Raw genomic sequence first — 26,783 nt, forward strand, 5'->3', positions numbered from 1 at the left:
CGGCGTCCCGGCCCGGCCTCCGCGCCCCTCCAAGGTCCGGGCAAGAGCGGCCCCCGCCGCTCCGCCGCCGCCGCCACTCCCCTCGCATTCCAAAGGCCGCAGCGCCGTCTCCTTCCTCGCATTCCTGCCCCCACAAAGGAGTCCCTCCGCCCCCAGCGCGCCCGCCGGGAGGAGGGGGCGCGGCCCGGCCCGGCGCCTCGGAGCGCGCATTCCTCCGCCGCGCGCGCCACTCAGCGGAGCGCCGCGGCCCCCGGACCGCGCGTGGCCGGCCGAGCGACCCCGGCCCGGCGCCGGCCCCGCCCCGCCCCGCGCCCAGGGGTCCCGGGGCGGGCTCGGGGCTTGGGGCGGACGATGCGGCGGCGCGGCCGGAGCGGCGGCGGGAAGCGGAGGCGGAGGTGACGCGCCAGGGCCGGCGGGCCGGGCCATGCAGCGCTCCCGGGCGGCCGCGGACGAGGCGGCCCTGCTCCTGGCCGGGCTGGCCCTGCGGGAGCTGGAGCCGGGCGGAGACTCCCCAGGCCGGGGTCGGCGGGGGCCGCGGCCCGGGCCGGGAGACGAGGCGGCGCAGGCGCTGGGCCGCAGAGGGAAGGGCGGCGGCGGCGGCCCCGAGGCCGGGGCGGACGGACTGAGCCGTGGGGAGCGAGGCCCGCGGCGCGCGGCGGCCCCTGAGCTCAGCGCGCAGCCGGCGGGCAGCCCGCGGGCCAGCCTGGCGGGCTCCGACGGCGGCGGCGGCGGCAGCGGCAGCGCCCGCTCCAGCGGCATCAGCCTGGGCTACGACCAGCGCCACGGTAGCCCGCGCTCCGGCCGCTCGGACCCGCGCCCCGGCCCCGGGCCGCCGTCGGTGGGCAGCGCCCGCTCCAGCGTGTCCAGTCTCGGCTCCCGCGGCTCGGCCGGCGCCTATGCCGACCTGCTGCTGCCCGCCGCCGGCCCCGCGCCGGCTCGCTCCCCGGAGCCCGCGGGGCCGGCCCCCTTCCCTCTGCCTTCGCTGCCTCTGCCCGCGGCCCGTGAGGGCGGCCCGAGCGCGGCGGAGCGGCGGCTGGAGGCGCTGACCCGCGAGCTGGAGCGGGCGCTGGAGGCGCGCACGGCGCGAGACTACTTCGGTGAGCGAGCTCGGCCGCGCGGTCCTGAGCCCCCCGCGGTCGTCGGGGTGCGCCGCGCGGCGCTGCGCCGGGAGAAGCGTGGCTCCCGAGGGGGGGGTGGTGCTGGGCAACAGGGGGTGTGAGTGCGACCCGCGGGGTCCGAGGTTTACTTAGAGCAGCGACTTCGCCCGTGGATCTCCGGCCGGGGAAGGGGTTCTGGCAAAGTGAGTTGATGGCCTCACTGTTCTTCACTTGGAGAGTAAGTCAGGTCAGTAGGTGGGATAAGCCGTTTTCGGATCATTTCTTCATCCTCAGCGCTTGCCTCTGCTCGCGGTGCTTTGTGACCGACCGGCCTGGCAGCCCTGGCGGTGTAGGAGCCCGCGGTACTGGTGTTCCCGTAGCTCCCAGCAGTGTGGGGAGTGGACAGGAGCAGGGAGGTGGGCTGAGCCAGGTACCACCTGACCCGAAGCTTTGGTGATGGCAGTGACTTGGGGCAGAGTGTGTGAGGGAGGGGAAACCCTTACCCCGAGGTGTAAGGGGACCAAGCCTTTCACACTGGGCTGTCCTCGCTCTGGGCTGTGCTGCGTGTATGGGCTGTTTCCAAAGGGAATCCTGCTGCGCTGCGTTTTGCAAAGCCACCAGTGTCTGACAGCCTGAATTTCCCAGTCTGACCCTGGCCGCTCCCTGCCTACCTAGTTTTTTGGATAGCTCGTAGGTCTCTTCTTTAGGTTCGAGATCCCAACCCCCATTACTGATAAGTAAGCGGGAAGACTGAGGCACCTGGCTTTGGCGGGGGTGGGAGTGGTTATCAGCCGGAGGGGGACCGAGGCTGTCCGTGGGTTTGTATCTTTCGTGCATTCATTCCAGCCAGCAGCTCAGGACCGCCCGGAACTGGATCTTGAGGGAGGAGGAAGCTGTATTTGACAAGCTAGATGGGGGGCATTCCAGGCAGACAGAAGAATGCGGGCCAAGGGAGGCGAGTGAGAATGGGCATTGTTCCATTCTGCGCTGGGAGCTGCAGCCAGGGAGGGCTCAGGTGTTCAGGGGAGTGTCTGCGCCACAGGGTCGGTTTGCCTTTGTGAGGAGGCTCCCGCGGGAGGGTTGCAGGCTCATCTTGCGGCTGCCGTCTGGTGGCCTTGGGAGCGCAGAGATGGGTTAGGTAGCTGTTACCTCTCCTGCCAGGCAGATGGCAGGACCCAAAGGTTCGGTGGTGTTCTGAAGGGGACGACTCCAGTGCTCTCTGCCAGCAGGACTGCTTTGTCTCCTGTCCCGCTGCACTACAGGGCCCAGGGCGGTACAGGGCTGGCGGGGTCTTTGTGTGAAGCTGAGGTGGCCAGCCCCAAGCTTGTAGTGAGAGAGGGAAGGAAGGGCTGAAGCGGGTGGGTCATCATTTCTAAAGGGGCCACGGAGCCACTGAGGAGTGGGAGGTGAGGGATGGTAGATCTTTTTTTCCCCCAAGAGAAGCCAGATCCAGGTAACATTTTCCTAATTTATAAGAATATGGGCAGCTACTGCATACTGCTGCATACATATTGCTGATAAGTTAGCGCTAACAAATTTGAGTTCTTGGAGCTATAAAAAGTAGCAGTTTCATACAGTTGAGCTTGAATAAGGCGAAGTCCTGCAAAAGGAAGTCAGCAGGTAGCATGAACTCCAAGGGACGTCCAATGTTCCACAACCTCAGTGTGCTTGTTCCTTTCTGTGCCGTCTGCCCTCCTCCTTGGCCCTGACACTTGCTGACCTCCTGGTCCCTCTCTCCGTTCACTGACATCTTCGGAACTGCTCCCATCTCTCCTCACCAAGTTCCTCTGCCCTTAGCCAGCCAACAGCCTCAGGCTTCCGGAACCTTTTTTTTTTTTCTTTTTTTTTTTTTTTCCCCTCCAGAACTTCTAACTTCGGTGACTTCTCTTCCCTTCTCTCGAGCCCCCTCCTCCCAGGGCCACACCCTGTTTTGCATCTTTCTGGCGGTCTTCAGTGCTCACTACCACCTGGTCTCACTAGTACCTCGGGTTCCTCTGGACCGCCTCTGCCCTGCAGAACCCTGACTCCGAGTCCACGCCACAGCACCCTTTTTTGCTGCTATAAGGGGTGGGGTGATGGTCTTGAACCCCTGTGATCTTCTGGGCACCACGCATCTTCCTAAGCCTTGGTCTGTTCCCTCTGATTCCCTCAACAACCCTCCTGTCCCTCCAGTTCCTGGGCTTGCTTTAGACTTGGCTGCAAAGATTGAGGTCAGCAGTTGGAGGCTGCCTGTTCTCCTCAGGGTGTCAAGTCCACGTCCAGGTCTGAGGACCATGGTCATTTCACCTCCAGCCCCCACCTCCTCCATCTTTGGCTTTCCTCTTTCCACTGGCCCTTTTGCTTTGGTTAATAAGTATATAAAAGGGTCTTCCGTGAAAAAGAGAAGAAAGGAAATTGAAAGAAAAGGAGAGAGGCAAGGAAGAAGCCCACCCACCCCAGTTTGGTCGCAGACTCTCTGGCACTCCCACCTCTTCCCATCCCGGCCTCTGCTCAGCATCGCCTTTGCTCACCTGCCTGCTGTCGCCCCTCCGCTGTCTTTCCCCCCCTTCCCCATCACGGGACTGACCCTGTGATGCCCCAGCCCAGTCGCTGTTTGCCAGGCCTTGGCCTCTCCCTGTTCCATCCCGGAGGCGGAGTCTACTCTCCGAAATGCTGTACCCCCTGAATTTTGTGTGGACTCCGTGCTCCTGGTTCTCTTTCTTCAGTGTCTTTTTAGTAAAGTGATGCAAGCACATATTTAGAAAACAAAGCAAACAGAAGTAAAAACAATCGTTCAAAGTCATTAGCCTCCCCTCTTGCCCCGCTGCCTGTCTTGCTTCTCACAGGCAACTGACTTTCACTCTTCACTGTGGATTCTGGTCACTTAGGAGAAGAACAAGGTCAGGTGTTCGAGCTTGATGGACAAGAGTAAGGGGAAGTGGTGGGTCATTTTCACTTTAGAAAGAGGAGTCTAGCAGCGGTTTGCGGGAGGGCCAGGTCTTGAGGACGCTTTTGAAATGGCCTTTGGATGAGAATTGGCGTTGAATCAGGCTAGTGGCAGTGAGAGGAGGGAATGAAATGGAAATTAGGCAGCAGAGGAGCTGAGATTCAGCATCAGGGATGACAAAGGGAGGGGACACCTGGATGCCACCCCGAAATCCAGCCACGCGCCAGTGCTGTTTCCCCAGTGGGGACTCAGAGGCGAGACCGGTTTTACGGGAAATCCACCGGCTCCGTGGAGGTCTGGGGCCACCTGGGAGGTGGATCCATAGCTCAAGAGAGAGGTCTGGGCTGGGGCAGAGCACCTGGAGCCCTTGGGAGGGGTGAGGCGTTGCGATGGGTAGGACCCCAGGGAGCCCAGGAATGGCTGTGTGCGGAAACCTGTGGGCCTAGTGTGTTTGACATCTGCATTTTCAAAACATGTAAGTTAGTAATTCACTTCAGTGTGGAAATATGTCACATACAAATGTAGATTTCTAGCTTCTTTTGAAAATTTGGCCCCTTTAGCAGCTCTGGGCCTGCGTTCCCACCCAGTAGCCATCCACAGCCTTTTCTCCACTCACCTGGGTCCCCATCCGCTGCCTTGGAGTGCCTGCCTGGTTTTGAGGGCATCACAGCTGGACTTCCCTCCCCTCAGGAGGCTGAGGCATGGGAGGCCCAGCACGGGTGCAGTGGGGCGGGAGATGTGGGTGTGGGTCAGATCCTGGAAACAGAAAAGGAGGAGCTGGCCCACCTCGATAGCAGGATCAGGACGGGAAGCCTGGCGGTCTGCAGTTTCAGGAACCGGCTGAGTGTGGACTGAACTTTCTTGAGGTGTGGTTGTGCTGATGGGGGTGAGGCTCCGCCAGGGTTAAATGCTGATGAGAGAGATCTGGGAGAAGGCAGGAGGGAGAGGGGGAGGGCAGCATGTCCTGGAGCAGCCAGCAGACAGAGGGTCCAGAGGTCTAGTGGAGCCCATCTTCCTGCCCTGAAGGGTATGGGGACCCTGGGTAACTGAAGGGGGCTTCTGGGCCCCCCCCCCCCTGTGTTCTGGGTCCCTGGCATTGCTGGTCACCATTTTCCTTACTTCCCCTTCCCCGCCTGCTGGGTGCTGTCTTGCTGGGGGTCGTCCCGGATTCCACCCAGTGATCCCAGATGCCTGCACGGCACCTTCCTCCCCACTTTCTTCTAGACTTAGCTCAGATGTCACGCTGGCACTGGGGTCTTCTCCGTCATCATCCTATTTAAGACATGCACACTGAGAGGTACTTAGCCAGCCGTATTTTCCTCCATAGCACTTATTTGCCTGCTGTCGGCTGACCCCCCTCTGTGGGCCCAGAGGCTCCTCGAGGCTGGGGACTTCCTTGTGCGTGGCAGAATCTCTAGGACCTCCGCGGTGGGACATGTGGCAGCCTAGCAGTGACCACGTGCTGGCTGAACAAGGGAACAGATGCCCCTTCTGCGCCAGAGGAGGAAAGGGTGGCTGGGGAGGCTCAGCGACCCTGCCCTTGTTGTGCCCACGTGGGCTTTATTCTTTCTGGCCCAGAGATGGCAGAAAGGATTTTCTCAGTCCACGAACAGGTCACTGGTGAGGGGACTTAGAATGACTTTCTGGTATAAACACGTCATTAACAGGGGCGCATAGGTGGCTCAGTCGGTGAAGCATCCGCCTTCAGATCCCCCATGATCTCAGGGTCCTGGGATTGAGCCCACCACGTGTCTGGCTCCCTGCTCAGCGGGGAACCTGCTTCTCCCTCTCCCTCTGCTGCTCCCCTCCCCGCTGCTAGTGCTCCCTTTCACTCTCCCAAATAAATAAATAAAGTCTGTTTATAAAAAAACATGTCATTAATATATACATATTTTTTGTCATTAATATTTTTTAAAGATTGTTTCTTGAGAGAGCAGGAGCGCAGGCGCGCTTGCGAGTTGGGGGGAGGGGCAGAGGCAGAGGGAGAATCTCCAGCTGACTCTGCACCGAGCCTGGAGCCCAAGGTGGCGCTCGATCTCACCACCCTGAGATCTCTACCTGAACCCAAACCAGGAGTCAGACACTGAAGCGACTGGGCTGCCCCAGCATCCGACGTGTCATTAACATCTTACTGGCAAGGACGGTGTTGGGGAGCCCTGACTCGGGGCCAGTTTCTCTGCTTGCCTCTTGGAATCCTCAGACAACCCCAGGCACAAACCCCAGGATGCTCCGTATGGTTCCCACATCAGCCATAAAAAACTGAGCGAGGGAGGCCTTGGGAAGTTCATTCACCCGAGGTTGGGCAGCATCAGGACGGTCCCGGTGCTAACCTCGGCTCTCTCCTGCCTCTCTTTCCACAGGCATTTGCATCAAGTGTGGGCTGGGCATCTACGGAGCAAGGCAGGCTTGCCAGGCAATGGGCAGCTTGTATCACACGGACTGCTTCACCTGTGACTCCTGTGGTAGGTGACCTCTTCCTCAGACCTCCTGTGCCACGGGCCCCCTGGCGCCTGAGTCCCCTGCACGTGGACCGTCCGGCCCTGGCCCCAGTGAGGTGTGGAGGAGGCTGAGTTGTAACCCCTTTACCTCCGGGCCTGGCCTTTTGGGGAGGCCTAGGCCTCTGGGAGATCTGCCGGGAGGGAGTGGGGGGGGGTGAGGTGTGGAACCAGGGAGGAGAGCCTTTTGCTGACCGCAGGGAAAGCTGCAGCACCCCCCTCCCCGCCCCCGCCCCCCACCTTGGCCTTGGGGCCTCCCTCCCATGCCAGGTTATTGATGTCTCCTGGCTGCCTGGGTGTGGGGCTGAAATTTCTTTTCCTGCCATATATTTCTTCTCCCAATTTGACACACAGTGTAAACTATAAATGTTAAAATTTAACCAAGACAAAGTTCAAAAAGGAAAAAAAAAATGGCTGTCATCCAACCAACCTAATAAAGCCGCCCTCTGAATTCTACCGTTCCTTCAGGCTTAAACCCCAAGCAAATGTCTCTCATTTATTTACACAAAGCATTTTAATATTTTATTTTATAGAGGTGTAATACATGCACAGTGTTAAGTAGCTAGTCCTGAGAAGCTATTTTTGCAAGAGCAAAAAACCAGTCACCTTTCCACTCCTGGTCCCATTCCCCATGGTGTTTGTTTTAGCAATTTTTAGAATCTAGTAGACACCTTTGTATCTGTAACAAGCCTACACTGTCTTTTTTTTTTTTTTAAATTTTAAAGATTTTATTTATTTATTTAACGCAAGCAGGGGTGTGTTCCTTTTAGCCTTACTTTTGCTATGGCAGGTGAGAAACATTGTCCGTTTTTCTTCCTTCCGTTTTCTCAGTGTACTCCCATCAGATACTGCAGTTAAGTCAGTAAACCAGGTTTATGTTACTTTGACTGTTTAAAAATTCACTGCAGAGCCTAGAATTATACAGTGATTACATCCCTTTTTTTCCCCCTGTAGTCTTTTACTTTTCCTGGAGTTTTTTTCCTTTTTAAATTCCCCCCCCCCCCCCTTGTATTGGTTTGTTTCATCATATCTTCACTTTCTGCCCCTCTCCCCTGGAGGCTCCATTATATAAGGCATCCTACTGAATTTCCATGGGGAGGCTTGTCAGTCTGAGTTGGTTGCCCTCTGGACCCCTGTAGATTCCCCATTCCGTGTCTTCCCAAGTATATTCTGCATTGAATCCACTATTTTCTGGAAGTATTTTTTTTTAGCTGGGGATGACAAAGAAGCTGCTGAGGAGGAGGCTTAAACTCAAAGAATATTTTTTGGCTCAATAGGGCTAGCTTCAGGTTGGGATTGATCTGGTGGCTCAAGCCCTGTGAGTAGCTTCGCTGGGTTTCCTGTGGGTTTGGCTTTTTCCCTTGGGGCAACTTCTGTTATGGTGGTGAAATGTCTTAGGCAGCTTGAGACCTCCATTGGCACCCCACTAATCTGGAGGAGGAGAGGGCATCTCTTCTGGTCATGGTTTTAGAAACTTCTTTTCCAGAAAGCACATAGCAGGGATGCCTGAGTGGTTCAGTTCATTAAGCATCTGCCTTCAGCTCAGCTCATGATCCTGGGGTCCTGGGATGGAGTCTCACATTAGGCTCCTTGCTCAGCAGGGAGCCTGCTTCTCCCTCTGCCTGCCTTTCCCCTTGCTTTGCTTGTGTGCTCTCTCTTGCTGACAAATAAATAAAATCTAAAAAAAAAAAAAAAAAAAAGCAAGCAAGCGCATAGCAAATATCTCCTTGTATGTCATTGGCCAGAGCATCTCACACATCCATTCCTGAACCGAGTTCTTGGGTGGTGGGGAAGGCTATAACTGATTGACCGACAGGCCTGAGTCTCTGAATAAGACCTTAGTAAGAGAAGAGTAGTGTCTTTATGCTAATCAAGCCCATCCGTGGATAATGGGAGTGAATTTGGGTTTCCCTTAAGTGAACCAGATTGTCTGAGGTAAGGTTGGAGACTGAAAAACTTGGAGGAGAAGCAAGGAATCAAAGCTGTGAAACATTGCCTACCAAGATTTTCTATGGTTACCTAAGAAAAGGCACCTGGGAGGCCTGTTCTGAATTCTGCTGTGTCTAAAACGCCTTTATTCTACCCTCATACTTTCTAGATTGGGAACAGATTTCCAAATTTGAAGCGAATATCACTCAGCGTTTTTTTTTTTTTTTAAGATTTTATTTTTAAGTAATTTCTATATCCAACATGGGGCTTGAGCCTACAACCCTGAGATCAAGATTTCTACTCCTCGAGGACGGAGCCAGCCAGGCACCCCTCACTCAGCATTTTGAAGTCATGGTTTTATTTTCCAGCAGCCGCTGTTGTTGCTACATTTTGATGCCATCCGGATTCACGTCTGCTGTGTGTGTGTGTGTGTGTGTGTGTGTGTGTGTGTGTGAGATCCACGTTTTCCGTTGAGGAGCTCTGGGGAGGAAGAATGTCGTGTTGCACAAAACCCAGCTATAGTGGTGTCTGGAAACGGCCATGTACGGCACGGTTCCAGGGGGCGCCATTTACGTAGATGCAATGCAGCGGTGCTTGTGAACTTGTACAAGACAGCAGCAGCCGACTTGGGACATTTTATTTATGTTTGTTATAGGGTTTTAACCATTGTGGTTGTGCTGGGCACACACAGAGCCCTCTTGGACTGGATGTTTACCCCCTCTGTTCTGGGAATTTCTTTTTTTTTTTTTTGGTACTATTTATTTTATTCCCCTCTTATTTCCTCTAGAACTGAATTTACCAGTGTATAATCAAGATAATACATTATGTTCAAGGTGAGTTTATTTGAAGAATACTAGAGTGGAGTCACATTAAAAAATTCATTAATGTAGGGTCATCTGGTTGGTTCAGTCAATAGAGCATGCAACTCTTTTTTTTTTTTTTTTTAGATTTTACTTATTTGAGAAAGAGCAAGTAAGAGAGAGCATGAGCAGGGGGAGGAAGAGGGAGAAGCAGACTCCCTACTGAGCAGGGAGCCTGATGCAGGGCTTAATCCTAGGACCCTGGAATCATTACCTGAGCTGAAGGTGGATGCCTAATTGACTGAGCCACCCAGGCACCTGGAGGGTGTGATTCTTGATCTCAAGGTCATGAGTTTAAGCCCCACACTGGGTGTAGAGCCTACTTTAAAAAAATTCATTAATGTTGGGGTGCCTGGGTGGCTCAGTGGGTTAAGCCGCTGCCTTCAGCTCAGGTCATGATCTCAGGGTCCTGGGATCGAGCCCCGCATCGGGCTCTCCGCTCAGCAGGGAGCCTGCTTCCTCCTTTCTCTCTGCCTGCTTGTCATCTCTCTCTGTCAAATAAATAAATAAAATCTTTAAAAAAATTCATTAATGTAATTCACCTTGTTAATTAATTAAAGGAGAAAAGCTGGACATTCATCTCACTAGGTATAGAAAAAGTAATTGGTAAAATCCAACATTGATCCATGATGCAAATCCTTAGCAAACTAGGAATAAAAGGGAACTTTCTAAACCTAACAAAAGTTATTTACTAAAAATCTATGCAGGGGTGCCTGGGTGGCTCAGTGGGTTAAGCCTCTGCCTTTGGCTCAGGTCATGATCTCAGGATCCTGGGATCGAGCCCTGCATTGGACTCTCTGCTCAGCTGGGAGCCTGCTTCCCTCTCTTTCTCTGCCTGTCTCTCTGCCTACTTGTGATCTTTCTCTGTCAAATAAATAAATAAAATCTTTTTAAAAAAATCTATGCAAACATCATACTCAGTGGTGAAATTAGAGAAAAATGGACCTTTAAATGAGGAACAGACAAAGCTACCTGCAGTCATGTCTTCAATTAAGCATTGTACTAGAGGTCCTGGTCATTGCAGTAAGACAAGAAAAATAAAATATACCATATTCATGGATGGGTATATTCAATAGCGTAGAGATGTTGGTTTTTTCCAAATTGATCTGTAATGCATTGCAGTTACAGTTAACCAGGTTCCCATGAATTTGACAAGCTAATTCTAAAATTCAAATGGAAGTGCAAAAAGGCTAATAGTCAAGATGATTTTGAAAAAAAGCAAGTCAGGGAAACTTCCACTGTCAGGTCTCAGTATGTATTGTCATTGATTCATTTCTTTCTTTTTTAAGATTTTATTTATTTATTTGAGAGAGAGAGAGAGAGTAATCAAGAGAGGGAGAGCATGAGAAGGGGGAGAGTCAGAGGGAGAAGCAGGCTTCCCACCAATTAGGGAGCCTATCGACTCGATCCTTGGACTCCAGGATCATGACTTGAATTGAAGGCAGTTGCTTAACGAACTGAGCTATCCAGGCACTGATATTGATTAATTTCATATGGTACTGGTGCAGGGATAGACAGACCAGTGGAACCGAATGGAGAGTCCAGAAACAGACCCATATCTGTGTGAATACTTGATAGGTGATATAGATGGCATTGTCGATGGTTTTGGGAAAGTTGGTGATCCATCTGAAAAAAATCAAATCAAATCCAGCTGGATCAGAAACTTAAATGTATAAAGAAAAACTTGAAAGTTTTAAGAAAATATAGCTTATCTTTACTAGTCTTCTGGTAAGGAAGTTTTTGTTTTTCTTTCTTTTTTTTTTTTTTTCATAGAAAAGAGCCAAATGTAAAGGGAGGGATTGACAGATTTGACTACACAGAATGAAAAAACCCTGTTCATTGAAAGATACCATGAAGCGGGGTGCCTGGGTGGCTCAGTGGGGTAAAGCCTCTGCCTTCAGCTCAGGTCACGATCACAGGGTCCTGGGATCGAGCCCCGCATCGGGCTCTCTGCTCAGCAGGGAGCCTGCTTCCTCCTCTCTCTCTCTGCCTACTTGTGATCTCTGTCCGTCAAATAAATAAATAAAATCTTTTTTTTTTTTTTAAAGATTTTATTTATTTATTTGACAGAGAGAAATCACAAGTAGACGGAGATGCAGGCAGAGAGAGAGAGGGAAGCAGGCTCCCTGCTGAGCAGAGAGCCCGATGCGGGACTCGATCCCAGGACCCCGAGATCATGACCCGAACTGAAGGCAGCAGCTTAACCCACTAAGCCACCCAGGCGCCCTAAATAAATAAAATCTTAAACAAAACAAAACAAAACACCAAGAAGATACCATGAAGCACGTGGTAAAACATGCATACCTTCCAAGGATTATTTTTCTAGGATATTTAAAATACTTTCACATATCAATTAGAAAAAAAGTACTGATAATTTAAAGTGTTCCTTTATAGTTTAACTCTGATGTGTGTAAGTGTGGGTTTTCTTTTATTTGTCCTGTTTGGGATTCATTTTGACTTCCAGATCTGAAGATTCAGGTATGTACGTATGTATGTATTTGGGGGGGCATGAGTGGGGGAGATGGATAGAGGCAGAGGAAGAGGGAGAAGCAGACTCCCCACTGAGCAGGGAGCCTGACTTGGGGCTCGATCCCAGGACCCTGAGATCATGACCTGAACCAAAGGCAGATGCTTAACTGTCTGAGCCACCCAGGTGTTCCTGAAGATTCAGGTCTTTTATCAATTTGGGGAAAATCTCAGTTATTTCATTTTCAAAAATTGCTTCTCTCCCATTCTCTCTAGTATTTACTTCTAGAATTCAAATGAGGACTATTAGACTTTCTCATTCTATGGTGTCTTTTTTTTTTTTTTTTAAGATTTTATTTATTTATTTATTTATTTGTCAGAGAGAGAGAGAGAGAGAGTGGGCGGCAGGCAGAGGGAGAATCAGACACTCTGCTGAGCAAAGAGCCTGATGTGGGACTTGATCCCAGGATCCTGGAATCATGACCTGAGCTGAAGGCAGATGCTTAACCAACTGAGCCACCCAAGTGTCCCATTTTTAAAGATTTTGTGTATTTATTTGAGAGAGAGCCAGCTTGAGGAGTGGGGGTGGGGGGTGCGCAGAGGGAAAGCAGGGAACCCAATGCAGGGAGCTGAAGGCAGATGCTTAACCGACTGAGCCACCCAGGTGCCCTCTATTGTGTCTCTTAATTTCTTCCTCTCATATCCTCCATTTCTCTGTCTCCCATTCTGTTTAATTTCCTTAGATCCGTCTTTTGGAAGCTAGAATCCAGATCACTCATTTTTTTTTCTCTTCAGCTGTGTTAATTCTCCTGTTGAACTCTTTGTTTGAGTTTTTCATTTCATTGATTGGATTTTTTTTTTATTATTATTTCTAGAAATCTTCTTTGGTCCTTTTTTCAAATCTGCCTCAACTTTGATAGTGTCTTGCTTTTTATCAAGATTGAAAATACACGAAGAGTGTAAAACATATTAATCTTGAGTGCATTACAGCTTGATACATCTGTACCTGTCTGTGTGCCCGTGTAATCACCATTCAGGTCAAGTGTAGAACATTTCCATCACTCCAGAAGATTACCTTATGCCCCTTCCAGGCATCAGCATGTGACTTTTAAGCTGTTCCCATAATTTGGTGATTATAAATAAAACTGTTGTATTGTGTCTATGTCCATTGATGGATCTTTATATTTTTCTTTCCCTTTCTTTCTTCCGTCCTTCCTTCCTTCCTTTCTTTCTCTTTCTTTCAAAGATTTTATTTTTAAGCTATCTCTACACCCAACATGGGGCTTGAACTCACAACCCTGAGACCAAGAGCCACATGCTCTACTGACTGAGCCAGCCAACCGGTCCTATACTTATTTTTCTAGCAATGGAGTTTCTGGGTCCTGGAGTTACATTAATATATGCTGCTAAGCAGTTTACCATAGTAGACGAAGCAATTTTTTATCCGATTGGCAATGTATTAGAATTCCAGTTTTTCCTTATTCCTGCCAGCATGTAGCGTCACCAGTCTTCAGCCATTCTAGTGAGGGTGGCGTGGTATTTTATTTATTTTATTTAATTTTTTTATTTGACAGAGAGAGATCACAAACAGGCAGAGAGGCAGGCAGGGGCGGGGAGGGGAAGCAGGCTCCATGCTGAGCAGAGAGCCCGATGCAGGGCTCGATCCCAAGACCCTGAGATCATGACCTGAGCCAAAGGCAGAGGCCCAACCCTCTGAGCCACCCATGCACCCCTGGTGTGGTATTTTAATGAGATTTTAATGTGAATTTCTCTGATGAGTAGTGAAGACTCATATACCTTTTCATGTCTGTTGGCTATTTGAATGCCTTTGTTTGTAAAATGACTGTTGAAGTCTTCTGCCCATTTCCAAATTGGGTTGTTTGACTTTTATTGATTTGTAGGAGTTCTGTACATGTCTTGGATACTGAATTCTGTGTTGGATATGTGTTGTAAATTCTTTTCCTAACCTATCCTTTTTTTTCTTTTTTAAAAGATTTTATTTGTTTATTTGACAGAGATCACAAGTAGGCAGAAAGGCAGGCAGAGAGAGGGGGAAGCAGGCTCCCCGCTGAGCAGAGAGCCCGATGCTGGGCTCGATTCCAGGACCCTGAGATCATGACCTGAGCCGAAGGCAGAGGCTTAACCCACTGAGCCACCCAGGCACCCCTTCCTAACCTATTCTTGCTTTATTACCTTCTTAATGACATCTTCTGCTGAAGAGCGATTCTTAGGGAAGTCCAATTTATCTTTGTTTGTTTTTAGTTATCGCTTTTAAATTCTGTCCAAGAAGTCTTTGTAGTCTCAGATTTTGGACATCTGTTTTTATTTTGCAAGCATGTTAAATACACATATTCTGTATTTAATAATCCCAATATCTGATGTCTTTGAAGTCCTACTTCAATTATTTATTGTTTCTCCACACTCTTGGTCATGATACCTTGTCTCTTCCCATGTTTGCATCATTTTTGATTGTGGAAGTGTGTCCGTGGGAATCGGGTGAGGTCTGTGTGGAGGGGGATTTCCCCAAGGAGCATTTTATTTTATTTATTTATTTTTTAAGATTTTTTTAATTTATTGGACAGAGAGAGATCACAAGTAGGTGGGGAAGCAGGCTCCCTGCTGACCAGAGAGCCTGATGTGGGGCTCTATCCCAGGACCCTGAGATCATGACCTGAGCCGAAGGCAGCCGATTAACCCACTGAGCCACCCAGGCGCCCCTCCAAGGAGTATTTTAAAACTTTAGTAAGGGGGGACGCCTGGGGTGGCTCAGTTGGTTAAGCGGCTGCCTTTGGCTCGGGTCATGATCCCGGTGTCCTGGGATCGAGTCCCGCATTGGGCTCCCTGCTCAGCAGGAGTCTGCTTCTCCCTCTGCCTCTGCCTGCCATTCTGTCTGCCTGTGCTCACTCTCTCTGACAAATAAATAAATAAAATCTTAAAAAAAAAAAAAACTTTAGTAAGGGAAGTATTAAACTTGAAGCGACGGAACATTGTTTTTCTTTTACGAGCAATTTTTTACTCGTGGACTTTTATTCACACACACCATGTTTTGCAATACAGCCCTTACTCGCTTTGATGCTCAGATTTGGCCAGAAGTGGTTCCTTTGAGTTGGTCCGTGTGCCCTTTTGGCAAGCCTCCATCGGTCTTGGAGCACTTCTTTTCTCTGGCATGAGAGGTTCCCAGTTTATCTTTGTGTGTGTGTGTAACTGGGTTCCATTTACAGATCTAAAGTGTGTAGTTCAAAGACTTTGGATTCATATGTACTTTTATGTATCTCACACCCCTAACAAGGATACAGAGAAATTTGAACACCCTGGAAACTCTAATCTTGCCCCTTTTTAGCTGATGCCCAGTGTTTCCCATTACAGCTGCCCGATCAGTGTTCAGATTTCTACCACCATGGATTAGTTTTTTCTCTTCTAGAACTTCATATAAATGAAGTCATATATTATATACTATTTTATGGTTGACTTTTTTTTTTTTTGCTAAACATTTAATTATTTAAAATCCCTGTATCTTTTTTTTTTTTCTAAAGATTTTATTTATTTGACAGAGAGATAGAGCACAAGTAGGCAGAGCAGCAGGCAGAGGGAGAGGGAGAAGCAGACTCTCCATTGAGCAGGGAGCCCTATGTGGGGCTTGATCTCAGGCTGGGATCATGACCTGAGCTAAAGGCAGACGCTTAACTGATTGAGCCATGCAGGCGCCCCCCACCTCTGTGTCATTTTTCAAAGATTTTATTTATTTGTTTATTTTAAAGATTTTATTTATTTATTGGACAGACAGCACAATTAAGGGGAGCAGCAGGCAGAGGGAGAGGGAGAAGGACCCTGGAATCAGGATCTGAGCTGAAGGCAGAGCCACCCAGGCGCCCCTCTAGATTCTCTTTTATTTTTAAGTAATCTCTATACCCAACGTGGGGCTCAAACTTACAACCCCAAGATCAAGAGTCGCCAGCCAGGCGCCCCTAACCCACATATTAGTAGCTCACTCCTTTCTACTGCTGAGTAGGATTTTCTTGTATGTGTAACTTGTGGTATATTCACACACTGATAGATTGTGCTGTGAACATTCCCATACAGGTCATTTGTGGACAAATGTTTTCATTTCTCTCTCGGGTAAATTCCAAGGAGTGGAATTTCTGGGTCAGAGGCTAAGTGTATGTTTAACTTCGTAAGAGACTGCCAGCGTTTTCCAGGGGGTTGTGCCATTTTCATACTCCCACTAGAAATGTTAGAGACTTGGTTATTCTACATGTTTGCCAACAATTGGTATTTTTGTCTTTTTAATTTTAGCCATTCTGATGGATGTGAAGTGATATCTTATGGTTTTAATTTGCGTTTCCCTATGACTAATAAGGTTGAGGAGCTCTTTGTCTGCTTCTGGCCATTTATATCTTCCTTTATGAAGTCTGTTCAGGTCTTTGGCTCAGCTTTTGAATTGAAAATTACTTTAAGTCTTTTTTTTTTCTTTTTTTTTTTTTATTTGACAGAGAGAAATCACAAGTAGGCAGAGAGAGAGAGAGAGACAGGGAAGCAGGCTCCCTGCTGAGCAGAGAGCCCGATGCGGGACTCGATCCCAGGACCCTGAGATCATGACCCGAGCCGAAGGCAGCGGCTTAACCCACTGAGCCACCCAGGCGCCCCCAAGTCTTTTATTACTTAGTTGTAAGAATATGTATATCCTGAGTACAAGTTCTTTTCAGATGTATGTTTTGTGAATATTTTCTCATAGTATTTTTTTTTAAGTAGGCTCCAGACCCAACATGGAGCCCAGTGTGGGGGTTGAACTCACGACCCTGAAAGAAAGACCTGAGCTGAGATTACGAGTCGGACGCAACCGACTGAGCCACCCAGGCGTGCCCCTATTTTCTTCTTTTTTATTTATTTTAAAAAGATTTTATTTATTCATTTGTGAGAGAGCGTGCACAAATAAGGGGAATGGCAGGCAGAGGGAGAAGCAGGCTCCGCACTGAGCAAGGAGCCTGATATGGGGCTGGAACCTAGGACCCTGGAATCCTGACCTGAGCTGAAGGCAGATGCTTAACCAACTGAATCATCCAGGCGCCCCTATACCTTTTTTTTTTTTTTTTTTTTTAAGATTTTATTTATTCATTTGAGAGCAAGAGTGTGTGAGAGAGAGAGAGAGCTGGGGAGGAAGATGTGGCAGAGGGAGAGGGAGAAGCGGACTCCGCTGAGCAGGGAGCCTGGCGTGGGGCTCGTTCTCAAGACCCCAAGATCATGGGGCGCCTGGGTGGATCAGTGGGTCAAGCCATTGTCTTCGGCTCAGGTCATGACCTCAGGGTCCTGGGATCGAGTCCCTCATCGGGCTCTCTGCTCGGCGGGGAGCCTGCTTCCCTCTCTCTCTGCCTGCCTCTCTGCCTACTTGTGATTTCCCTGTCAAATAAATAAATAAAATCTTTAATTAAAAAAAAAAAGACCCCAAGATCATGACCTGAGCCGAAGTCAGGTGCTTACCTGACTAAGCCACCCAGGTGCCCCCCTCATACTATACTTTTGTGTATAGTGTGAGGTTAAGAATTGAGTTTCATTTTTGTTCCATATTTCATTTTTTCCCTCCAGTTGTCACAGCACTGTGTTCTGAAAAGACTTCGCTTTCCCACGTGTGTGTTTACTGAAATATTTATGGGACTATTTTTGCACTCTGTTTGTTTCGCGGATTTTTCTGTCTTTCCTAACCCCCGTGTTATGCTGTCCTGATGACTTGAAGTCTTAAGATAGGTAGTGTCAGTCTTCCAGCCCTGTTGATCTTTTGAACGATTATTGGGCTATTATCCTAGGTTCTTTGTGTCTTTATATAAATTTTAGAACTGGAAGTCAGCCCTCAGCACAAGGGTTTGAAAGAAGAAAAACATACGGAATAGAATCAGCATGTCAGTTTCCACAAAACTAGTAGCAGTGCTGGGATCTTGATTGAGGGGCATTGCATGTCTAGGTCAGCTGGGGGAGAATGATAGCAGAACATCCGAAGCCATGAAGATTGTCAGGGACTGAGATTTTTCTCCCCACTTGCAAGCTGACACGTTCATTGGCTGCTGTTGGGCTGATGCTGACTGAAGACAGAGCCTCCCAGGGCAGAGGCTCGCAGCCCCGCAGACAGGATGGGCTTCATGTTTAAATCCTGCTGTGTATGTCCTCGAGGGCCACATCGGTGCTGCACAGGGAGTGGGTCTATGTCAAGGCTAGGGAACCCTGAACTGAGGGAATCCGATGTTTTATAATAGGCTTTCAGCAAAGCTCTCAGACCCTTGCTTCTGAGGAACACATTATGGGTTTTGCACTGGACAGCAGACACACCTGCTTTCTACTGCAGAGGTCAAGAAGCTGTCTGGCTTCTAAGCAGTGTGTTTCACAAATGCCCCTGGGGAGGTAATTCAGAATGAACGCTGCCAGTCCCCTGTAAGGTGGGCAGAAATGCGAGGGCCCCAGTGGGGAGTGGCCCTCCTGCAGTGGTACAGCACGCTCTTTACAGAGAACTTCCGAGATTTCTCTCAGCCAAGTCTGGTGTGGCATGGTGAGGGTTACAGCCATCTTTTACTAAATGTGCCCCCTCAGTATTTTGCAGGGTTTGGGGGGTGCTATTATGAATGCAGTTTTAAAAATTATGAGTTCATTTTCCAGTCATTTGTTAGCCGAATATACAAAGATAGTTGGTTTTCACCTTCTGACCACCTATCTTAGAACCCTGATAAACTCATTTAATTGTTCTAGTAGGGTTTTTTGTTTTTTAAGATTTTATTTGTTTGTCAGAGAGAGAGAGGGAGAGCGAACACAAGCAGTGGGAGAAGCAGGGTCTACACTGAACAAGGAGCCCAGTGTGGGGACTTGATCCCAGAATCCCAGGATCATGACCTGAGCTGAAGGGAGACAGACTCTTTTTTTTTTTTTTTTTTTTAAAGATTTTATTTATTTATTTGACAGAGAGAAATCACAAGTAGTCGGAGAGGCAGGCAGAGAGAGAGAGGGGGAAGCAGGCTCCCTGCTGAGCAGAGAGCCCGATGCGGGACTCGATCCCAGGACCCTGAGATCATGACCTGAGCCGAAGGCAGCGGCCCAACCACTGAGCTACCCAGGCGCCCGGGAGACAGACTCTTAACCAACTGGGCCACCCACATGTCCTCTAGTAGGGTTTTTTTGTGTCGATTCCTTATAATTTTCCGTGTAACATAATAATATCATCCTGATTAAAGATAGTTTTACTTTTTCCTTTCCAATTTCTTATTTTTTAAATTTTTATTTTATTATTATTATTATTATTAATTTATTTATTTGACAAACAGAGATTACAAGTAGGCAGAGAGGCAGGCAGAGAGAGGGAGAAGCAGTCTCCCTGCTGGGCAGAGAGCCCGATGCGGGGCTTGATCCCAGGACCCTGGGATCATGACCTGAGCTGAAGGCAGAGGCTATAACCCACTGAGCCACCCAGGCGCCCCTAATTTAAAAAAAATTTTTTTCCCCTTGCCTTATTGTACTGCTTGGGCCTCCAGTCCAGTGCTGAATCCTCAGGGGAAGAGCATGTTATGTTTAACCCTGATGTCTGGTGTCCGCTGACGGTTTCTCAGATGCCCTTTATCAGGGGAAGAGGCTCACTCCTGTTCCTGGTCAGGCACTGTGGTCTTCCTCCTGACTCTGATGGGATGCCTCTAATGGCATTGCCAGGTCTGCTGGGGCCCCTGCTTTGACAGGGACCCCTCTTTCACTAGGTCCTTCTTACCTGGTGAGAGTTGTCCTGACGTTCACAGATGATGGCAGTGCATTCTGGAACATCTGCTCTCAGTCCCACTGAGAATCTGTTTTGTTTTGTTTTTTAAACATTTTTACAAGATTTATTTATTTACTTATTCGTTTATTTTAGAGAAGGAGAGAGAGACGGAGACAAAGACAGAGACCTGGGGGGAAGGGCAGAGAGACTCTCAAGCAGACTCCGCTGAACATGGAGCCTGTCACGGGGTTCGATCTCACGACCTGAGCCGAACCCAGGAGTCCACAACTGCACCACCCAGGCATCCCTGAAACAAATGTATTTTTATAAAATTAACCAGAACAGTTTACATTTGAAAAACACTCCCTTCATATATTCGCTTAGACACCCTCTTATAATAATCTTGTCAATGTGTTCTGTTTAATTTTTTAAAAAAATATTTATTATTAGCGCGGTAGTAACCTAATATTAAAGGGAAATGTTAAAAGTTGCCCATAATCTGCTTCTCATGTGTGGGAGAAGAGTCCTGAGACATGGAAACAGAGGCTGCCTCCCCGGGTCCCGGCGGCCCACGGACGCCCTTCTCGACCCTTGTCCTTGTAGGCAGACGACTCCGAGGGAAGGCGTTCTACAACGTGGGTGAGAACGTCTACTGTCAGGAGGACTTCCTGGTGAGTCGGAGCTGGGTCCTGGCCACCGTGGGTGAGAGCAGGGGAGGTGACCCTCCTGCTCCGTGTGGAGACCTGGGGCCAGGAGGCAGGTGCTGGCTGGGCAGCGAGGGCCCCTTCGTCACAGGACATTCTGGATCCTCTGTCCCCTCTCAGTACTCCGGGTTCCAGCAAACAGCTGACAAGTGTAGCGTGTGCGGACACCTCATCATGGAGATGGTGAGAACCTCCCCAGCCTCCTGGAGCCCCTCTGCCATGGGTGGTCTTAGGACCCACCCATGCCCTGTTGCAGACCTGCCAAGGGCTCAGAGCCGGAGCCTCTTCCGGGGGCTGTGCTGAGCCTTCCGTCTGCACTGACCCTTCAGTGCCTCCCACCCCCAGATCCTGCAGGCCCTTGGGAAGTCCTACCACCCAGGCTGTTTCCGGTGCTCGGTGTGCAACGAGTGCCTGGACGGGGTGCCCTTCACCGTGGACGTGGAGAACAACATCTACTGTGTCAGGGACTATCACACGTGAGTAGCCAGCGCTGGGGGGCAGGTGGGACTCCCGCTGTGTCTCCTACCACCCCAGAAGCAGTTTTCCAACTGGCCTGTGCATGGTCCCTCCATTCTTGGCCTTGCCACTTGCAGCTTCCCCTTGTGCACCCAGTGGCTGGGCAAGGCTTGGATCTCTGCCTCGAGCCCTCTCTGGGATGATCCCGCTACCAGCCTTCTCTTTCCCCATCTCTTTCCTCTCCCTGCCCTTGTCTACATGTTCCCTCTCCTCCTAGTGGGGGTGGGCCTCCTTGGTTGCCCCGCCCACATCTGTCCCTCCACTCCCAGGGGCAGGAGTCTCTGTGGCTGTCCTTTCCCTGCCTGTCGGGGTATCTACATGAGCAGCCAATCCGTTGTCCCCTGCTGGGGCTCCAGGTCCTGCCCTCTGAGCTCTGGTCCCCAGCTATTGCCTTGCACTGGGTGGGTGCCCTGTGCAGATCCGTGGGACTCAGTATGGAGCCAGGCTTCACAGGGGTCCTAGCAAGGGGAAGCCCAAACCTGGACATTAGGGGACAGGGAACTCCCAGGGAGCATGAGGGAGAGGGTAGGGAGAACCTGAAGCCATCCTGGAGGAGGTGATGGGGCAGACGTGAATTGGGGAGCCAGATAAAAGGCCAAGAAGGCACCAAAGAGGCTGCACCCAGCCCAGTGTGTCCACACAAGGAAAGGGGTCCTTATGCTGTGGGTGGGTCTGCCTTGGTGCCCTTGGCTTTTGGCCACTCAGCTGGTCCCTTCTGGTTTCCTTTATCCCTCCAGGGTTTTTGCGCCAAAATGTGCCTCCTGTGCCCGTCCTATCCTTCCTGCACAGGTAGGAGCCACTCATTGGGTGATGACCAGGTGCCTGGCCCAGCCTGGCCTTGGCCTGGTTCCGCTGGGGTTGGCCCCCAATCTTGGGAGGGATGAGCAGATGCCCCTGCCCCACATCCCTCAGGGCCGAGGGGTGTGCAGTGCTGTGCCTACAAGTGCCCAGGTGTCCCTACACGAGTCAGAGAGGAATGGTGGCCCTGGGCTCCATGGCCCATGATGGAAGCCTGCCTCCCGGGGTCTGTTAGCTGTGCAGGCCGGGGTGGTGGGCAGAACAGGCGGAGAAAGATGCAGCCTGGGGTGGGGCAGTGCTCTCTTGGCCTCGTGGCTCCCACGCCTGCTGGTTCTGTCCCAGGCCATTGTGTTGGGAGCAGTAGGCTGGGCCACGGTCCTCCCTGATGGCAAAGGACAGAGAAGGACGCGTATGTGCGCCCTGACGCCTGTGACTGCCCTCGCGGACATGTGTGTGTGCTGTGGGCACAGCTGCACCAGGATGTCCGGATGTGTGTCCCTGCTGCCTCTGTCCTGCCCACGGAAACAACAGTCAGGGCTCACATGGGCGTGGACACACATCTGCTGGGCTGGCCCATGTTGTGTAGGCATGCGCTCCTCAAACCCCGGGGCGCTGATCGCGTGCAAACCCTGTCTCATCCTCCAGGGCTGTGAGACCACCATCCGGGTGGTGTCCATGGACAGAGACTACCATGTGGAGTGTTACCACTGTGAGGTGAGCACAGTCCCCCAAACCCCCCCACCCCGAATGCTGGTGGCTCCCCTCTTCACCTGGAGCTCCTCTTCTCTCGGGTTCTGTGGGCTCCACCCCCTTTGCCCCGCCCTCCCCAGGGCACCCTCTCCCTTCTCCCCAGTATGTTCTCAGCCTCTGTTTCTCATCCAGTCACATTTTTGTTTTTAAAGATTTTATTTATTTATTTGACACAAGTAGGCAGAGAGAGGAGGAAGCAAGCTCCCCGCTGACCAGAGAGCCCGATGCGGGGGCTCGATCCCAGGACCCTGGGATCATGACCTGAGCTGAAGGCAGAGGATTAACCCACTGAGCCACCCAGGCACTCTCCAGTCACATATTTACTGAAAATGTATGGTGTGGGGGATACAGGGGGTGTGCAGAGAGTAAAAATCAGGTGTCTCCACTCTTAGGGCAGTGGTGAGGGCTGGGGCAGTATCCAGATAGGGTCAGTATTGCCACCGGGGGGACTTGTCGGAGGGCATAGGAGTCCTTGGAGAATCAGGGAAGGCATTCTGGAGAAACTGAGGCCCGCGCTAAGGTTTGCAGAATGAATGAGTTATCCAAGGAGGCTGCGAGGCTTCCAGGCAGTGGAAGCAGAACGTGCTTATGGGTGAAGGTGACTAACACAGTCGCCTGTGTATTGAGTCACGAGAAGTTGGCAGGAGCGGGGGCCATAGGGCTGTGACAGCCGAGGCGTGTGGACTTATCCCGAGGTGGAGAATGCTCGAGAAGGATGACACAGTGGTATGAGCACTTCGAAAAGGGTTCTCTGTGCCAGGCAAAGAATGAGTAGAGGAAGAGGGCGTGGGGCTGGGGTTCTGTGGGGGAGGACGGAGACTGGTGGTGTTGAGGCTGTGGTCCTGGGTTCAGGGTAGAGCCCTGAGTTGTGCTTTAGAAAGGACTGGACTTGGGCCATGACTGGATGTGCCAGTCTAGGGGTTAGGAGGTGTCCATTAGGACCCCAGGAGAGACCGAGGTTGGGAGGTAGAAGGGAGAGTTGCTCTCTTAGTACATGGGGGACACCTGAGTGGAGATGTGCTTTGGGGCCGCTAGACGTGCTGGAGTTCGAAGACTCTGGCTGCAGGCGCAGGAATGCGGGAGTCGTGGGCACACATGGCTCTCTCTCCTCTCTGGTCCTCTGCCCTGTGGTTTCTCATTGCCTTGGCCTCCCCAGGTTCCCAGGGCAAGGAGACCCGTGGGCCCTCTTTGGGCAGCATGGACAGTTTCTTCAGGTAGTAACTTGGGGCAGTTGTAGGGTTCACCTCACGAATCTGCCTTCTCTCAGAGATCACTGGCCTCCGTTGTCTGTCATCCTAGGTCTGACAATCAGTGTTCCTTACCTTTTACCTGGTTTTTTTTTTTTTTTTAAAGATTTTATTTATTTATTTGACAGAGAGAAATCATAAGTAGATGGAGAGGCAGGCAGAGAGAGAGAGAGGAGGAAGCAGGCTCCCTGCCAAGCAGAGAGCCCGACGCGGGACTCGATCCCAGGACCCTGAGATCATGACCTGAGCCGAAGGCAGCGGCTTAACCCACTGAGCCACCCAGGCGCCCCTTACCTGGTTTTTCATTGTTAAAGGTAGCATGGGAGAGTCAGTCCTTGTTACTGTCATGGCTGGACGCCTGAGTCCCATCATGAACTTGAAGCTGAAGCCAGGGGAGTGAATGAAATTTTCTAGGGAGAGCTGTGGGGACAGGAGTGGGGGTTCAGGATAGCCTAAGGAACACCAACATTTAGGGGGTGCATGGAGGCAAAGCAGTCATACGGAGAAGCCAAGAATGAGTGAACGGAGGTAGGAGAAGAACCGAGAAAAGCATGTTGGGTTTAGGGCCCCAGTGTAACGCAGGAGGGTGTGTCTATGAGAAATCTTCAGTAGCTGTCAAGAGTCTGCTTGGACCCAGGTGGCTTTGGTTGGGGCAGGTGACCCAGTGGGAACTAGAATCCTGCTGGGGGACCAGGGAAGGAGGAGCAGGAGGAGGCATGGTCTACAGAAGGGCCTCGGTGTCCCCTCTGACAGTACCAGGGGATCCGGTCTGCTTCCTGAGGACCATGGGATCCCGCTGGGACCACTAAGCACAGGGAGGGTCTATGCTGAGAGCCAACGAACAAGGCGAGTGGCAGGTGATACGCAGCCAGAGCCTCGGGGCAGTAGGGAGACCCTCGGCCAGGAGCAAGGGTGTCGGGGCCCTCTTGCCTGGTCCCTCTCCAGCATGTGGCGGTTAGCAACAGAGCCTGATGGCAGGACAGGGCGATTCCTGGGATGTGACTTGTGTGGAGCAGGACAGCAGGTGTTGGTCTCAGGGCCTTTGGGGAACAAGTGCCAAAGCAGGTTCGCCCTGGATGTGAGGAGAGTGTGATGGAAGGAGTCTCCTTGGGCTGGGGGGCAGAGGAAGGAAGAAGCCGGGCAGTCGGCCCTGCCCCAGTCCTAACAGTGCACTCCCCACGCTACCCTTTCCGCTTCCGGCCAGCCTAAATTTAGGGAGGTCCAGTAAGAACCTCATAACTTGTTAAACAGAGGCAGTTCGCCTATAAAGTATACGGTAGAGGTCAAATGGTAAGGCACGGGACAGAAAGCACAACTCCTTGTGTACTGGATCTCTCCCGATTTTTCTCCTCCATCTCTTAGGGTGCTGCAGTCAGATACCTGACCTCTGTCCCCTCCCCCCAGTCACCAATGACCCCTATGTGGTGGGATCCAGGAGACACTTCTCAGTTGTCATTGTCCTGACCTCTCAGTGGCTTTCTGCACGCTGACCCTCCCTCCGTGACTCTCTTCACTGTGCCCTTGGGACCATCTATTTTCAGCTTTCCTTTTATTTTCCGCAAAAATCCCTCTGGCTGGAGTCTTCCTCCTCTTTCTGCTTGGTGTGGGAGCCTCAGCGGCTCAGCTCTGTGTCCCCTTCTCTTTTCTAGTTATCTTCACTGCCTGGGAGACATAACCAGTTGTTTGTTGTTTTTAAGATTTTATTTATTGTAGAGAGAGAGTGAGCAGGGGGTTGGGGAGCCGAGGGAGAGGGACGAGCAGATGTCGGGCTCGATCTCACCACCCTGAGATCATGACCTCCGCGAAAATCAAGAGTCAAGAGGCTCAACCCACCTAGCCACCCCAGCGCCCCAATCGGTTGGTTGTTGTTAAAAGTCATCATTCCATTTCTGGGCTGATACCCTTGTGGACGGCCCAGCCCTCCCGCGGATTCCAGCAGATTCCAGAGGGGTGTCCGGCAACCACCCTCTTCACTGCCTCCTTTGGAAGACTGAGAGGCATCTGCGGTTGGCTGGGGCCGACACTGGGCCCCAGATCCCCCGACCCAATCAAAGCCTAAGTCCTTCGCAAGTCGCACCGGCCCCCAGAGATCCGCCCCGCCCGGTTACCCTCCTGTGCCCTCCCGTGCTCCACTTGCTTACTCCGGGGTCGGGGCTGTGTTCTTCCCTAGGACTGCGGGCTGCAGCTGAGCGGGGAGGACGGACGCCGCTGCTACCCCCTGGAGGGCCACCTGCTATGCCGCCGCTGCCACCTGCGGCGCCTCCGGCCCGGCCCCCTTCCCTCACCTGCAGTGCACGTCACGGAGCTCTGAGGGGGTGGGGGAGCCCCGCGGGGGCCGCGCGTGCGTGCGTGCGCGTGCGTGTGTGAGAGCGAGCGCCCGGGCGGGAAGGGTGACCAGGTCAGTGTCCGAGCTCCGCGTCCCTGGGCGCGCCCCCCCCCCCCCCACTCCCTCGCGAGCTGCAGTCGAGGGGCCGGCCCCGCGGCGGAGCTGCTTCTATTTATTCACCGTCTGTGCCTCCTCTGGCCGCTTCCTTTCTTCCTGCCCGGCCCGGCCCCCGCCTGCCCCCAGCCCACGCCAGCCTTCCGTTCCCAGGCCCCTGCGCCCCGCGGCCGCGGGCAGGCTCCCAGACCAAGTACAGGGGCGCGGGGCGCAGGACCGCCCCTTCCCGTTTCCCGGTTCAGAAGGGGTCCTCCGTCTCAGACTGCCCCTGGGGGGCAGGGGTGGGATGGCAGGCGGGGTTTGGCGGGGGGCACGCGTGTTTGCGTGTCTCGTAAGAGCCTTTGGTGGGTGGGAAGGGTGTCCTCTGCGGGTGGGGTCATAGGAGGGGGTGAAGAGTGACACCTTCGGGGAGTGGAGGCTGCACATGAGCCCTGCCTTTGGCCACAGTGGGATTTGGTTACCGAGATTCTGATGGGTGATTTCAGCCACCATCCCGCCCGGGTCTCCGCATCCCTGGCTCCTGGCTTGGGGACCGCCCCTCCCTCCGTCCCCCTCCGCTCGCCCTCCTTCAGCCTTGGGAAAAGAACCTTCTCATGCAAATTCCAGCCACAGGGCTCTGGGTCAAGAGAGACCACGAGGGGGCGCCCTATCCACTTGGCAGGGGCGAACACCTGTTGCAGGAAAGCTCTGCCTATCAGGCTCCACGACAAAAGCGTATGATTTGACTTAAATTAAGTTTTTCTTCTGAGAATGTTTTCATTTTCTTGAAAAGAATATAGTTTTCTTCTAAAAACTTGGCCCACGGTTGTTATTTCTTAGAAAAATGACAAGTAAC

General features: G+C 51.7%; 1 protein-coding gene across 2 annotated transcripts; it reads left to right on the plus strand.

Moving 5' to 3' along the window:
• Nucleotides 1-96: 96 nt before the first annotated feature.
• On the plus strand, nucleotides 97-26,745 carry WTIP (WT1 interacting protein). Of its 2 annotated transcripts, none has more exons than XR_009348935.1 (8): nucleotides 97-1,097; nucleotides 6,384-6,485; nucleotides 20,097-20,164; nucleotides 20,318-20,380; nucleotides 20,527-20,673; nucleotides 21,451-21,502; nucleotides 22,157-22,225; nucleotides 25,679-25,759. XR_009348935.1 is itself a non-coding variant. In XM_059153432.1 (8 exons), the coding sequence occupies exons 1-8, from the start codon at nucleotides 425-427 to the stop codon at nucleotides 25,817-25,819; spliced, it is 1,299 nt and encodes a 432-aa protein (XP_059009415.1). In that variant the 5' UTR covers nucleotides 171-424; the 3' UTR covers nucleotides 25,820-26,745. The 2 variants fall into 2 exon arrangements, 1 of the variants encoding a protein (XP_059009415.1); XM_059153432.1 differs by having other exon boundaries at nucleotides 171-1,097; nucleotides 20,543-20,673; nucleotides 25,679-26,745.
• The last annotated feature ends 38 nt before the right edge of the window (nucleotides 26,746-26,783 follow it).

The sequence above is a fragment of the Mustela lutreola genome, chromosome 16 (genome assembly GCF_030435805.1).
Source record: "Mustela lutreola isolate mMusLut2 chromosome 16, mMusLut2.pri, whole genome shotgun sequence".
NCBI lineage: Eukaryota > Metazoa > Chordata > Mammalia > Carnivora > Mustelidae > Mustela > Mustela lutreola.